This window comes from Dromiciops gliroides, chromosome 5, assembly GCF_019393635.1.
Source record: "Dromiciops gliroides isolate mDroGli1 chromosome 5, mDroGli1.pri, whole genome shotgun sequence".
In the NCBI taxonomy this organism is placed as follows: Eukaryota; Metazoa; Chordata; class Mammalia; order Microbiotheria; family Microbiotheriidae; genus Dromiciops; species Dromiciops gliroides.
This window is the reverse complement of record NC_057865.1, coordinates 155,061,032-155,077,953: the sequence shown is the minus strand read 5'-3', so window position 1 is coordinate 155,077,953 and position 16,922 is coordinate 155,061,032. Positions and strand designations below refer to the sequence as shown.

Genomic DNA, 16,922 nt, shown 5'->3' with positions numbered 1-16,922 from the left:
ATGTATACCTTTGCCTTCCTCTGCAGTAAAACTTATAAATATGTTGAATAAAATCAAGCGTGTTCTTTTTTTTCAGGCCTGCAGTACTGGATGACTTTGTTAGTACAATTGATTTACCTAATTATGGCTGCACAATTCCTGAAAAGACTACTTGTAGTGTATATGGATGGGGATACACTGGATGTAAGATATTTCATTTTCAATAAAAATGCTATGTTGCTTTTTTAAAGAGGATTTCTATTTTTATTTTTCTATTATTTCTCTACTTATAACTTTGATTTGAATTTCTTTTTCATTTAAGTAATCAACTTTGATGGTCTCCTTCGTGTAGCACACTTGTTTATCATGGGAAATGAGAAATGTAGTCATTATCACCAAGGAAAGATTACTCTGAATGAGTCTGAAATCTGTGCTGGGACTGAAAAAATAGGAACAGGACCATGTGAGGTAAAAAGACTGATAACACTAGAATGTCTAATAGGAATTATGTTCTCTGCTGTATTTCCTTTGTATTTTTCTTGTACTAAAAAAACCCCAAAAGTTTGTGTAAATATACTATATTATTGTACTAAAATAATCCATCCCATTTCATTAAATGACTCCATAAAAACATGACATTATTAAACTAAGTTACAAAGGGAAATGTGTGTGTGTGTGTGTGTGTGTGTGTGACTGAATGTCCTTTCTACAGACTTTGCAAGGTTATGGTATGCAGTGATTTTATGGTATTGGAGGCTTTGTGAAATGGTGTTATTCATAGTAATTGTTTGCATGCTTTATCCCCTTTCCCCAACCATAAAACAAGAGATAAACTATGACTGATCACATTAGTAGAAATCTTATAAATATTTGGCAAGTAAAAAGAATGTCATCTTAACCTGGAAGAAAACTTAAAACTAAGGTTAGGCAAATTCTAATATCTTACCTCTCCCCTAACCCATCCCCCACAAATGTATGAGATATTCCACAAATTAGATTATTCTCCTGCTTTCCAAACCTCTATTCAGCACATACCCTCCTGTTAGAGGATAGAATTATTTTTGTTTGTATGGGATTAAGAATAAATGCTTGTGTATAACCTCGTATGACTATAATGGACTTTATTAAACTATAAAGAATTATCTTCTTGTCTCTAAAATAATGCTTTTTGCTATACGTGTCCTTTTCCTAGGGAGATTACGGTGGCCCACTGGTTTGTGAACAACATAAAATGAGAATGGTCATTGGTGTTATTGTGCCTGGTCGTGGATGTGCCATTCCAAACCGCCCTGGAATTTTTGTTCGAGTAGCTTATTATGCAAAGTGGATTCACAAAATTATATTGACATACAAAGTACCTCAGTCATAGCTGAAAGAAGTATGGCTGAAGTCCCCACCACTATAGCTCCTCTTACAGAGCGCATGAAACTAAAATATCACATATAAAAATCTTAAACAAAACAAAACAAAATACCACCTACTTGATTGTCAAGTTTATTAAGATACTCATTGATATTTATGAGTGTTTTTTATCATTCTGTCTGTCAGTGTTACTTTGTAAATGTTGAAGTGAATTAAGGTATATGCAAGTATAGTAACATATCTCCTGAAGATACTTGAATGGGTTAAAAAAAAATTTAAGTTACTATTGGTAGATGATAAAAGGTTTTTTTAAGGATCAGCTAAATTTAATATGCCACCTTCCAAGCTTAGTACCTTAATAATAAACCATAATTTAAAAATATTATCTCAAACTCATCACCATTATATATTATCCTCTGTCTTTAATCAGTTCCTTTAAATTAAATTACATTCCATTGTGTCATTTAAGATAACCATTCTCATTTATTTTTTTCATTCCATACCCTCTAACACCCTTATGTGTGCATGTGCATATACATGCTCACACACCCCCACACCCACACCCACACACAGAGTCATGGCATGTGCTTTATGATAGCCATCATTTTGGAACCATGTAATTCTGGTCTCTTGTCAGGCAGTATAGCAGGATCTGAAGGCTAGAGAAGGAATACAGAAAAGTTCCAGAAATAAAAGAAATTAACTTAGCTTTTGTTCAAATAATGCAGTGTGATGCCGCTACCAAAAGTTGATTGGTATCCTTGCAACCATAACCTACTGAAGATTAAGAAGCCCTATTCTAGGCATTTGCAAACTCCTAGTATGTTAGGTGCTTTGTTAGTGCTTTTTGTTTCTTTTCACAAAGGGAGGGTAGAAGGGACATCCATATAATCTTTCCCTACTAAATTTATGCCCATTTATTTATGCAAATTATTCATATCTCTTTACCTAAAGAATCTTTCAGATTCTACGTAGGTATATAAGAGGGAAAAAGTTATTATTTCTTTCACTAAAAAGAAACTCTAAATAAATCATTCCTTTTCTTACATTTAAGCAATAAAACAAGTGTCAGATGAGTTATAGTGTCAGATGAATAACAAGATTACCTGAAGAACAATAATGGAAATGATTTGATTGGTATTGAAAAATATTATTTTCATCATGTAACTCAATTTTACAAGTCACCACACAATATGGACTTATTGAAATTGGATGGCAAATCCCTCTCCTGATCCAATACGCTTTGGGGGATGAAGAGATAGATTTTAAGGCAGAAGGCCTTCGTTCAAATTCTGTTTCTGCCATTTATAAAATGTGTGTTAAGGGTGACGCTCTTAATCTCTCTGGGTTTCAGTGCCTGATTTGTAAGATAATAGAGTTGGATAAGCTGACCTCTTTGTCCTTCCTAGCTCTAAGACTATGATCCTATAACAAAATTATACAGAAAGCCACCTTTAATGAAACAGGATCAATATATTACAGCATTGAATTGCTTACTTTGAAGTGATCTATTCAAAAATTACAAGAGGTTTTTGGTTTTGTTTTTGTTTGTTTTTTGGCAGGGCAATGAGGGTTAAGTGACCTGCCCAGGGTCACACAGCTAGTAAGTGTAAAGTGTCTGAGGTCGGATTTGAACTTAGGTGCTCCTGAATCCAGGGATGGTGCTTTATCCACTGCACACTTAGGTGCCCTACAAGAGGTTTTTGATGAACATTTTTGTTAGTTTTTAATAAAGACCAATGAGGTATTTTGACCTGGATGTTCATTTATAAATTTTGCTTAGAAACTCAGCATCTGAGTTCTGTCTTATTGATTGCAGTATATTCTGTTAATGAGCAATGTGGCAAATTTCTCTCAAAAAACCAAATAATCCTTCAGAATTTGAGATCATAGGGAGCTATACTAATTTGCTCATTTGGTTCTGGCAAACTATAGTCCCTATGAAATTTTACTGCACTCTGTGTGTGTGTGTGTGTGTGTGTGTGTGTGTGTGTGTGTGCGCGCGTGTGCGGTATGTGTGTCTGTCTATGTCTCTCTCTCTCTCTCTCTCTCTCTCTCTCTCTTAAAACCTTGAACCACAACTAGATTATAGATAGTTTTTGCAATTTTAAATCTTTAACTTAACCTTATTTGAAACTATTGGGGCAGCTAGATGGTGCAGTGAGTAAAGCACTGGCCCTGGTATCAGGAGGACCTGAGTACAAATTTCACCTTAGATACTTACTAGCTATGTGACCCTGGGCAAGTCACTTAACCACAATTGCCTTAAACATTCAGGGTTATCTCCAGTCATCCTGACCCATCCTGGACCCAGATGGTTTTGGAGGAGACTGAGGTTGGTGACCTTACACCGCCGTTCCTCATTCCTTCTAATTCAGTGGAAGTCATGACATCACCCCAATGTCATGGTCCTTTTTGAGAATGAAGGACAAACAACTTTGAAATGATATTGAAATGTTTGGGATAGGACTGAGAAAGAAAGAAAGAAAACTGGTTGTTTGATAACCCATTCAGCAAAGGATGCTAGAACCCAGAGAGATATGCTAGTTGAGATCCTTCAAGATAAGAACCAGCAGATTTAGTACTTGTCAATGATTTATCTGTAAAGCAGGATGAATCCATCCCAAATCTCTTGGTTTGGCTTCATTCACTTTTCCTGATCGCCATTTTAGTCAGGCAAAGTGGAGTGTGTGGGAAAGAATACATAATATATGCTTAAATGCATTTCATTTAGATAGTCATGGCCTCGGTATCATCTGTAGCTCACATATTAAAAATATTTTTATAAATTATACAATAACTAGATATTTTAAAAATCCTTTCCCCTATATTTAGGAAAAACCCCCAAACATTTCACTGTCAATTATTATACATTCCCATGAATGGGAAGAATAGATGGGTAAAGCAGATGTACCTTGAGACACGACACAACTCTATATCTCTTTAAAAATCTGTATTCTTTATTCTTAAAACTGACCTCCCCCCAACAAAAATTGGAATTATTTGCTCCCTCAGTCTAATTCTTAGAAAACTTCCATTTGTTTTTTGTTTTTGTTTGTTGGACAATGAGGTTTAAGTGATTTGCTCAGGGTCACACAGCTAGTAAGTATAAAGTGTCTGTGGCTGGATTTGAACTCAGGTCCTCCTGAATCCAAGGCTGGTGCTGTATCCACTGTGCCACCTAGCTGTCCCCACTTCCATTTGGTTTAAAGTAAACTCTGGAAGGTATAATAGGAAGAGAGAGAGATTATGATAATGTGTAATCACATTGACAGTTTGATAGTTTTGGGTAAAATACATAAAAATCTATTTTGATTAATATTCTTTATCTTGAATAAAGCAAAACACTAAAAATGTATATATCTTCCTTGCAACTCTAAGACTTTTGGGGGAAAACCAAATGAACAGTTAATTAGGATGAAACTATTTTGAGCTATCAAGAAAGATTAAAAGAATCTTTATCAAGAATAGATGAAAAGGTTGCAATCGATTTCTGTTTTGAAAATTTTTTAAAGTGGATATTTCCTAGATATATTTGTAGGTATTCTGTTCTTCTGAGAATAATGATAAAAAACTAAAATATGTTATTATCCCTCTGCTGGGCAGAAGGCATACAACCTTTTATATACTTTTATTGGGGGGAGGTGTTATTATATGATGTGTAGGGTTTTTTTTTACCTGTTTTCTGTGGCAGTGCCTCAGTAAAATGGTTTATATGGAGTCAAATCTCTATAACAGGCTAGGGCTTGCTATCCAAGTGTTCAAGTGATTTCAAGATAGAAGGAGGAACATGAGACACTGGAGGGCAAGAAAAGAGATGAATAATGATGTGATAGCAAAGTTGTATTTCACTTATTCCTGTGAATATTTCCTGTTGGTACCAATGGTACTGTACAAAGTGAATGTTATAGCCACAGCTTTTTCTTTAAAAGGAACACTGTCAAGAAATGAAAACATTTTATCTGTTAAAAATTAGGTCTGCATCCAGCACTTTCCTAATATTTCTGTGCAATTTACTTTTAGAGAATCATTATATTCATGATGAATAAATGATGTATCAGAGAGAATACGTGATACTATAATAATATACAACCTATGATAGGATGCAGCTAAAAAAAAATCCTTCTGCAGGTCTCTGTATTTTGTGAAGGTAGCCATTTTGAAGATAAATTAATTATTCAGTATATCTTGTAAATAAGCTTATTTGAGAAAAGGGGAGTTTCATTTCAAAGAAACAATTCTTGTGCCTTTGTATATATTTCCATGAGAAAGTCCAAAACCAAAGTCAATTTTCAGTCTTTTAAAATGGGTATAACTCTTGGAATTTCAAGAAGGAAATATAAGCCATGGGAAACCTTTTGGACATTAGAACTAAGCTTTGACAGTGTGCCTTTTAAATAGGCTTATTTACATTTGCACAGAAAGTGTTTGTCTTTGGGAACCCGTAAGTGGAATACTGTGGATGTTATGACCATTTGTCTTGTATGTAAATAGGAAAATAATAATGCTGCCTATTGAATGGGTGTAGCTAGAAGCTTACCCAAACAAGGGAACACTGTGGTTATAACTTGTATTATAAATTTTCTGTAATTAATGGCATCATTATTAGTTAATAAAGTTATTTTTGTAACCTTGTTTATTATATTATTATAATTAATAATAAAATATTTTATCTAGATGCTTTATGTCTTTTGTTTTAATAAGTCACAGTATTTGGACATTTGGCTTCTAATTCTAGAAAAAAAAATCTATTGAGGCCAAATTCTCACCTGTGATCAGACACTGATAAACATCATACTTTGAATACTACATAATTATAAAGTAATGTGATCTTCATCTAGAGCTTCAATACAGAAATTTTACTATCTTCCTATTCTCCTCAGCACAATCTATTGCCCTGGGCAAGTCATTAACATTCTGGATTTCAGTTTCTTTCTCTGTAAATGTGTAAAAGATATTCATGCTCACTACTTCTTAAGATTTTTGTGTTTTATTTAGTTGATATTTTAAAATTGTTGCCAAGATATTGGTAATAAGTCATCAATCAAATTTCCACACAAAATAAATATATAATTGTACTTTATGAATTTCTTAAAAGATTCAATGAAAAAAAATTAATGAAAAATCTAAATGAAAGTCAATTTTCTACAATTTGGAAATTGGGAGCACTAATATTGCCTAAACTATTAATGCCCAGCCATTTCAATAACAAAGAACTATTTCAATTTTAGATTATATTCTGAAAAAAATGTTTGTCATTTCAAATTTATATTTTGATCACAGGTGGCACATAACATATCTAATTTTATGTTTAAATATAATAATTAATCTGAACTTAGTAATATTTATTAATAAAAGGAAGTTTACAATCTTGCATTTGTCATTGTACCATTTAATAATTTGCCTCAAAATCCAAAAAAAATTTACTGGAATAGATGTTTACTTCATTGTTTTAGGGACTTTTCCTCCAGCAATACAGATTGAAATTCATCTATCCCTCTCCATTCCTTTGGCTAATGAAACATATCTTCCCAAAAGTTTGCCACCGAGGGTTTAACCAGTGTGCTAGAAATCTTATTTAATTTTTCCCAACATTGCAACACTCTGGCTATCCATCTCTCATTGTCCACTCTTGTCATGAATAGAAATATATGTACATAAATTTTCTTCAAATTCTCTTTCAGGTTTTCTGAAGCTTCATTTGTTTTCAACCCCAGATCCAAATCCCTGGTTCAAACTACATGATTCCAACATATCAGAAAAGTCCTGAATACTTCTAGGAACACTGTACTGTGTATTTTTTTTTTTTGTCCCTCAGGGTGGTCTAATCGACACATATATGAGTATGTGTATACACATATAATTTTTTAAGAAAATCTATGCTACTACATTTTTGAGTCTTTCATTTTTTTATCTCAGTATAAACTTCCCTTCTTAGTCTGCTTTGTTACTCTCCCATACACGTCATGTGTTATCATAGATATATATCTCAAAGAGATTCCTATTTCACATTCACCAAACAGCCTCCCTCTGATGTACAATTCAGTGCAAATCTTATCTTTCTGGGAGCTCCACCCATTCTTTGCCAGAAGGGATTTATATGGACATGCTTGCATTGGTTGGAATGTAGTGGAGGACTGACCAATGGGGACTCTAGTCTTTGGAGCATGGAGAGTGTTCTGCCTACTGAATACTGATGTGGAGTCTTGGGGAGCCAGCTTCTTAAAATGTTTACTATTTGCGATGCTCTGTTCCCTCACTCAGTGCATACTATTGGCTTCTCAAAGCCAAAACAAAGCAAATAAAAACGATATTAACAAAAGGTTAAAAATGCTTGCTCTAAGTTGGTATAAGCTTAGAGAACACAAGTGGCAAAGAGATAATTCATAGTTCCTGGTTTCTGGAAGCCTTTTTCTATAATTTGTGAGGTTTTCAAGAAGTTACCCTTAAGCATGGGGAATCTGTATCCAATCTTTCTTTGGCTTCTGATGCTGACACTACTGCCAGGCTGTTGTCTTGGGGGAGGGGAGGTGATGCTAGGATGCTGATGGGAAGATGTGAAGTCCAAAATCCTTTGGATCCTTTGAAGCTTATTAGGTCCTCCTTTGAGAAAAGAGAGTAGAAAGAAAGGAAACCAGAGACAAGGCCTCTCCTCCTTTCACCACTCCTGACTCCACTAATTAGTTCCTTTTCAGAGGGTTCACTGGAATATCATACTTGCTCTATCTTCTTTATTGTATCCAGTCTTAACTAACTTGATAGTTTTTAGATGATTCCTTGTGCATGGCCAAGGTTACTTAGCCTCCAGTTTGAAAGACTTTTGACACAATCTAAAGCTGACAGCTGATTGATTAATTGAGCATTTTATTATTAATTGGGTGGAGTGATTTAATTGTGCAAATATTGATTGACTGCCTTTGCACTTACATTTTAATTTACTGTTAATAATAATAATACCTGGCATTTACTTTAGGACTTAACAGTTTTCTGAACTGCTTATAAACATACATTTCACTTGATCCACCTAATTACCCAATGAAGTAGGTATAGTTCATCTCATTCTCCTTTTACAGATAAAGAAAGGGAAGGGGCTACAAAGAAGTTAAATGTTACAGAACCAATAAGTGTTAGAGGTAGATTTTAAACCCATCACTCTTTCAACTTCAAGTATAATATACTTTCCACTGCTGACCACTGAATATAATATTTTAAATACTCAAAGCTGGAGAATTGGGGGGGGGGGTACAATACTGAAGTCCTGACCTTTTGAGGTTTGGAAAGATCCAGGCTATATTATGTCAATATCATACCTTTGAGTAGAACTATATGCCAATATAGTAGAATCATTTAAAAATGGCTCATTATAAAACGCTGTTGGTAGCAAAATGTAATTGTTTCATATATTTTTTATTTTTAAAAGATTTGGCTTATAAATAATTATAGAAATTTTAGTGATAAATATTAATTAAATTAAAATATGATTTTATAGTTCGCTGAGAATTTGAAAGCCTGTTCAGAGTAGAGTACTTGTGCTATAAGATACAATTTTGGTGTGTATGAGCATCTCTTATGAAAAGTTGACGAGTTTGGAGCTTTCTTTTATTTTGTTGCTTAAGTCTGAATTAGTGGATGTAGTTATTTTGAGATTCTTTATAGGGTACACATAGACCATGCAGCTGGATAAGATAGGAAATGTGAAGTTTAAAGTGTTAGTAAATTTACATGGTTGATTATGGATATTCAAAAGATTTTTTTTAAAGCAAAACTGTGCTTTTAGTTACTAAAGATGAGGGAATTTAGATTATGGAACCTAATATAGTTTAGTTCATGCTAGTTGAACATTTTCCCAGCTGGCTTTCTTTCCTAGAGAACTGATGTCATAACACTGAAAGGAAGAAAAAAAAAGTATCACATCAACTCTTGCTAAAACATCATGCGTCAACAGCAGGACACTCATTACTTATGTGCAAATGTGCCATCTGCTGTGCATTGAGGAATTGCACAATATTGTTGCTCAATACATTGGTTAAAAGGATTTTTCCTTTTTTTACTAAAAGGGAAAACATTGGAAGTATGTTGCAATTTGTGGTGATAGAAAAGAGATTGGATTTCATGTTTTATATGCATTTTGAAAAATTCAATAACACATAGTCAGTTAACCACTATTTATTGAGATTTTACTTCACATACAAATTTGGTGACCAGCTTGGTATAGATTAAAATTCCAGAAATGAAATATTCTACATCCTGCCTTCTTACCATAGATATTGTCAATGTTCTGTCCTGAGCTCTCTTCTCTCTTTAAATGTGCTGCCTTGGAGAGTTTGTCAACTTCGATGGTTCGAGTATTATCTCCATGCAGCTAATTCCCAAATGTAAGTATTCTCTCTTTTTGTACCTGATCTGCAGCATGAACTCAATGTTCCATAGGAATCTCAAACTCAAACTTGTCATATCTAAAATTTAGCTCCTTATCACTGCCCCCACTCCCATGCCATTTTTCTGACAAATTCCTTATTTCCATTAAAGGCACCATAATCTCCTCAGTTCAAACTGATAACCTCAGAGTAATTCTTGATTTTCTTTCCCTCATCCACCAAATATTAATCCACATCTTTTCAATTTTACCTTTATGACACAGTTTGAATATGTCTCCTTCTTTCCACTAACTCAGACACAATCTCATCTCAAGTCCTAACCACCTCTCAGCTAGACTGCTATAACAGATTCCTATTTGGTGTTCTTGCTTCTAATCTCCAACCCAACTTCCAGAAAGTGGTAAAAATAGTGTTCATTAGACAAAGGTTTAAAGATTTAAAGGTTTAAATGTCCCTTCAATGGCTATCGATCATTTATATTATAAGAATACAAATTCCTTAGCTTGACATTTAGGCTTTCCACATTTTGTCTCCTGTTGACCCTTTCAGGCTAATTCATCATAATCCCTTTCATGAATTTTATGTTTTAATTAAACTGGACTAAAGTTGTTCCCCAAACTTGATACCCCATCCCCTGCATTCCTACAAGCCATTCACAATACCTGGAAAGCACTCTAACATCATCCCTGCCTCTCAAAATCCTTATTTTCAAAAATCAATTGATGTGACACCTCCTACATGAAGCCTTCCCTGATATCCCCAGCTAATTCTTCCTATTTTTTTCAAGTTACCTTATGTTTACTAACATATATATGTAAGGAGAATGTGTGCTCCTGGAAGGTAAAGACTGTTTCATTTTATTATTTGCATACCTAATATCTAGAAAAGTACTTTGTACATCGTAGGCACTTAATAAATATCTGCACAATTGAAATGAATTTAGACTTCTAAGAGAAAAGCCAAAATGAGAGAGTAGAGAAAGTTGCTTAGCTCTCCCAACATTCCCCTTCAAATAACTTTAAAATAATGCCTAAAACTGAATTCTTGAGTGAAATAGCCAATAAAACATCAGGGCAAGACATTTTTCCAGACCAAGACAACTTAGCAGGTTGGAAGAAGAGATCTATGATACTAGGATGCAGGTTGGCCGAGTGTCCACAGGGCAGTAATACCAACTGTAGGCCTAGGAGACAGCAAAAACAGCAGCAGCAACAGCAACTCCAGGGACTCTCAAGCCAGAGATGATAACAGGATTGGAAAACTCATCAAAAAAAGATTATAGTATACCCTAACCTAGCACTGGGTTTAGGACAGGACACAGTTGGGTAATTCCATTGCATATACTTACTTATGGGACACAGTTCCAGGACAGAGAGGAATGCTTTTGATCCCAGGGGAGGAGGGGCCCTGAGGTCCAATATAATTTATAATCACAAGGGATCAGGGGCCCTTTATAGGTAAGGAACTGAATACCGAATAGGGAAGCAGTAACCACATCACTCCCTGTGTCACACCACCTTAGAAGTACCAAAAACTTCCAAAGCCCCAGAACTAGGCCTAAAAACAATAATGGAAGAAAAAGAAATCCTGAAGCTTGAGACATTATCCCTCCAACTCTACTCCTGGAACAGAGCCCAATTTTAGCATAAAATTCAAAGTCAAGAAATAGGCTGGAAAAATGAGCAACCACCCACAAAAAAAGAACCTGATGATAAAAATCTAATATGGTGACAAAGAAGATTGAGATAAAATCGCAGAAGAGAACAATGATATCAAAATAACTAAAAGAAAAGCCTCAGAGAAAAATGTGAATAGGACAAAGACCCAATAACATTTCTTGGAAGAGCTATAAAATGATTTTCAAAATCAGAGTGGTAGTGGGAAAGTCGCAAAATACAAATGAGAGCAAGGGAAGTAATTGTGAGAAGATAATTAAAAGGTTGCTAAAAGAGGCACAAAAATACTTCCGAAAATATTACGTTATAAAACAGAACTGACCAAATGGTAAAAGATGTAGAAAATTTCAATAATGAACACAATTTCTTAAAAAAAAAGAATTAGCTGTGTGTGACCCTGGGCAAGTCACTCATTGCTCTGCAAAAAAAAAAAAAAAAAGGCCATATGGAAAAAAGGTACAAAAGCTCACCTAAGAAAATAATTCCTTATAAATTATAATTGGGCAGTGGAAGCTAACAACTCCATGAGACATCAAGAAACAATAAAACAAAGTAAAAGAATGAAAAAAAATGGAAGAGTGAAATATCTCATAAAAGAAAACAACTGGTCTGGATAATAGATCAAAGAAAAATGATTTATAATTATTGGGCTGCCTGAAAGCCATGAGCAAAGAAAGAGCCACAGCATCATATTTCAAAGAATTATAAAGGAAGGCTTCCCTAATATCTGAGAATAAAGGGTAAAAATTAAGCTAAAAGAATCTACCAATCAGTTACTGAAAGAGATCTCAAGAAGAAAAATGCCCAAGAGTATTACAGCCAAATTCCAGAGCTCCCAAGTCAAAATGAAAATACTTCAAGATTACAGAAAGGAACTATTCAAATATTGTGGAGCCACAGTCAGGATCATATACAATTTAGCAGCTACCACGTTAAAGGAGCAGAAGGCTTGGAATATGGCATTTCAGAAAATAAAGGAGTTAGGATTACAACCAAGAATAACCTACCTATCAAAACTGTGTATAATCTTTCAGGGTAAAAAATGGAAAGGTAATAAAATAGAAGACTTTCAAGAATTCTAGATGAAAAGACCAGAATTGAATAGGAAATCTGTCATTCAAATATAAGCCTCAAAAGAAGCATAAAAAGATAAATATGAAAGAGAAATTATAAGGGACTCAATAAGGTTAAACTGTTTACAATCTTATATGGGAAGATGATATATGTAACTCTAAAGAATTCTATCATTATTAATGCTGTTAGTATTCTACATAGAAGGCATGTGAGTGAGTTTATAATATGGGGATGATCTCTCTCTCTTTCTCTCTCACACACACACACACACACACACACAGGATGGACCAGAAAGAAGGATGCACTGAGAGGAGGAGAAAGGGAGAGTAAGAATGGGGAAAGTTATCTCACATAAAGTAGGGGCATAAGAAAGAATTTTTACATTGAAAAAGAAAATAGAAGGCGGTTAAGGGAATACTCAAACATCACTTTCATCTGAACTTGTTCAAAGAGGAAAGAATGTGTGTGTGTGTGTGTGCATGTGTGTGTCTGTATACATATACACAAATCTATATTACCCAATATGGAAGTAGATGGGGAAGAGGAAAAAAAGAAATGAGGAAATTATTATAGAGGGTGGATAAAAGTAGAGACTGGTCAGAAGCAAAACATACTTCTGAGGAGGGACAGAGTAAAAAGAGAGAAGAATAAACAGAAGAAAATAGCGTGGAGGGAAATATGCAATAAAAATCATAACTGTGAATGTGAAAGGGATGATAAACTTACCCATAAAACAGAAGTGAATAGCAGAATTGATTAGAAACCAGAATACAACAATATGTTATTTACAAGAAACACACTTGAAATAGAGAGACACATACAGACTTAAAATAAGGGTCTGGAGCAGAGTGTATTATGTTTCAGTTAAGGTAAAAGAGGCAATCATGATCTCAGACAAACCAAACGCCAAAACAGACACAATTAAAAGAGAAAACCTGGGATTCTGAGGTACCTAATTCACATTAGCAAATGACCACAAATGTATTGTTTGATAAATCCAAAGATTTGATGTTTGGAGGCATATCTCATCATTTGACAAAAATTGCTGAGGAAACTAGAAAGCAATTTGGCAGTAACTAGGGATAGACCAACATCTCACATTGTATACCAAGATAAGGTCAAAATGGGTACATGATTTAGACATAAATGGTGATAACATAAGTAATTGTGGGAGTATGGAAAAATTGACCTGTCATCTACAAATAAGGGAAGAGTTTATGACCAAATAAGAGACATAGAGTATTCAAGGAAGAAAAATGGATAATTTTGATTTCATGAAATTAAAAAGGAGTTGGACAAACAAAAGCATTGCAGCCAAAATTATATGTAATGCAGGAAACTGGGGGAACTTTTTCTAGCAAGTTTCTTTGACAAAGGCCTTATTTCTCAAATAGATAGGTAACTGAGCCAAATTTGTAAAACCACAAGCTATTCACCAATTGATAAATGGTCAAAGGATAGGGAGAGGAAGCTTTCAGAAGAAGAAATCAAAGCCATCAATAGTTATATGGAAAAATGCTCTAAATTTACTGATTAGAGAAGTGCAAATTAAAGCAACTCTGAGGTACCAGATTGGCTAACATGACAGAAAAGGAAAATGATAAATGTTGGAGGGGTTGTGGAAAAATTGGGATAGTAATTTAATTCACTGTTGGTGGAGTTTGAACTGGTCCAAGTGTTCTGGATGCCAATTTAGAACTATGCCCAAAGGGCTATAAAACTGTGCATACCCTTTGATCCAGAAATGCCACTATTAGAGCTATATCTCAAAGAAATAAAGAGGGAGAAGGGGTATATATACAAAAACATTTATAGCAGCTCTTTTTGTGATGGAAAAAATTTAGAAATTGAAGGAATGCCTATCAATTGGGAAATGGCTAAACAAGTTGTGGCATATGATTGTGATGGAATACTATTGTACTTTAAGAAATGATGAGCAGGATGGCTTCAGAAAAACCTTGAAAGATTTACATGAACTGGTGCAAAATAAAGTGAACTGAACCAAGACAGCCTTCCCTCTCCCCTCATTGTGAAAGCAAGCAATTTGACATAGGTTATACATGTGCAGTTATGAAAAACTTATTTTTATAATTGAAAGAAAACACAAACCAAAAAACTCACAAGAAAAATAAAGAAAAAAATAAAGTATGCTTTGATCTTCATTCAGACTTCATAAGTTTTCTCTCAGGAGATGGACAACATTTTCTTTTTATCATAAGTCCTTTCTGAGAATAACCAACTCAGTCTGAGTTGATCATTGTATAATGCTGTTACTGTGTACAATGTTATCCTGGTCTTGATCATTTCAAATCAGTTCATTTAAGTCTTTCTAGTTGCTGTTTTTGAGAGCATCCTACTCATTATTCCTAAATCACATTTTTTTGTTGTTTTTGGTGAGGCAATTGGGGTTAAGTGACTTGCCCAGGGTCACACAGCTACTAAGTGTCAACTGTCTGAGGATGGATTTGAACTCAGGTCCTCCTGACTCCAGGGCCAGTGCTCTATCCATTGCGCCACCTAGCTGCCCCCTCATTATTCCTTATAGCAAAACAGCATTCCATCACAGTCAAATACCACAACTTCTTGTCATTCCCAAGTTGATGGGCATTCCCTTAAACTCCAATTCTATTCAACCAATAAAAGAGTTGCTATAAATCGTTTTGTACATACAGTTCCTTTTCCTTTTTATATCTTTGGGATACAGACCTACTAGTAGTATTGCTTCATCAGAGGGTACATGCATGGTTTTATAGTCCTTTAGGTATAGTTCCAAATTGCTCAACAGAATGCATGAATCAATTCACAGCTCCACTAACAGTGCAGTGTGTCTCAATTTTTCCACATCTCTTCCAACATTTGTCATTTTCCTTTACTGTCATATTAGCCTATCTGATAGGTATGTGGTAGAAGCTTAGAGTTGTTTTAATTTGCATTTCTCTAATCAATAGTGATTTAGACCATTAAAAATATAACTATAGATAGCTTTGATTACTTCTTCTGAAAACTGCCTATTCATATTCTTTAAGTATTTAACATTTGGGAAGTGGCTCTATTTTTATGAATTTGATGCAGTTCTCCATATATTTGAGAAATAAGGCCTCTATCAGAGTAACTTGCTTAATTTTTTTCAGTTATTACTGTGTACTTCCCTCCACCCTATTTCCCACCATTTATCCTTCTCTCTCTTCCTCCCTCACTCCCTCTCCTCTCCCTTTCCTTCTCTCCTCTTTTCACCCTCTTCATCCTCAAAAGTATTTTGTTTCTGACTACTTCCTCCCCTCATCTACTCTCCCTTTTATAAGTTCCCCTTCTTTTATTCCCTTCTCCTACTTTCCTATAGGATAAGATATATTTCTATACCCAACTGATTGTGTATGCTATTCCCTTGTTGAGCCAGTGATAATGAGGGTAAGGTGCAAGAACTCCCCTTCACCTCCCCCATCTTCCCTTCCACTGTAAAAGCCCTTTCATGTGAAATAATCTACCCCATTCTACCACTCCCCTTTCCCCTTCTCCCAGTGCATTCCTCTTTGTTACCCCTTAATTTTTTAAATATATATCATCCTATTCATTCATGCTCTTTGTCTATGTACACTCTTAACTGTGTTTATAATGAGAAAGTTCTTAGGAGTTCTAAGAATCATTTTTCCATGTAGAAATATAAACAGTTTAACCTTATTAAATCCCTCATGTTTTATCTTTCCTGTTTACCTTTTAAATGTTTCCCTTGAGTCTTGTATATGAAAGTCAAAATTTCTATTCAGCTCTGCTCTTTTCATCAACAATGCTTGGAAGTCCTCTATTTCATTAAATAACCATTTTCCCCCTGAAGCATATACTCAGTTTTGCTGGGTAGGTGATTCTTGGTTGTAATCCTAGTTGTTTTGCCCTCTAGAATATTATTTTCCAAGGCATCTCAATCCTTTAATGTGGAGGCCACTAAATCGTGTTATCCTGAATGTTCCTCCATTATATTTGAACTATTTCTGGTCAACTGCAATAGTTTCTCCTTGACCAGGGAACTCTAGGGTAGAGGGGGAACTGTCACAAACTTCAGGTTTTTTGTGCAGCTATTTTCAGAGGTAGTTCTGTGGGGGTGGTATGTAAATTTTCAGTTCTTCTAAGCTGGTATATTCTAAGTAGAGGTGTGTTTACTACTTTCCTGGCCTTTGCTCTGGTCTGTGAGGGACCGCAAGGACTCTTTTCCATCCTTGAACTGTGTCCAGGGTCTCCACTCTCCTGTATCCTCATAGTCTGGTGTTTTAGTACTCCTCCTTGCCCTGGGACCATGACCCAGGACTGTGACTTAGATGCTTGTATGGGTCATGCAACAAAGTCCTGAACCAAGTGCCAGCAAAGGGACTCCTGCAATTTCCTTCTTACCAGTTATTTGACTCCCTTACTGTCTGTGGGCTGAGAACTCCAGAATCTGCTGCTGCCATAGCTAATTTAG

General features: G+C 35.0%; 1 protein-coding gene across 1 annotated transcript in view; it reads left to right on the top strand.

The window, feature by feature from the left end:
* HGF (hepatocyte growth factor) overlaps nt 1-5,970 on the top strand; it is a 95,278-nt gene extending 89,308 nt beyond the window's left edge. The window contains 3 exon segments of the mRNA XM_043968974.1: nt 77-183; nt 302-447; nt 1,172-5,970. Coding sequence (XP_043824909.1) covers nt 77-183; nt 302-447; nt 1,172-1,348 — 430 coding nt within the window. The 3' untranslated portion in view covers nt 1,349-5,970.
* The last annotated feature ends 10,952 nt before the right edge of the window (nt 5,971-16,922 follow it).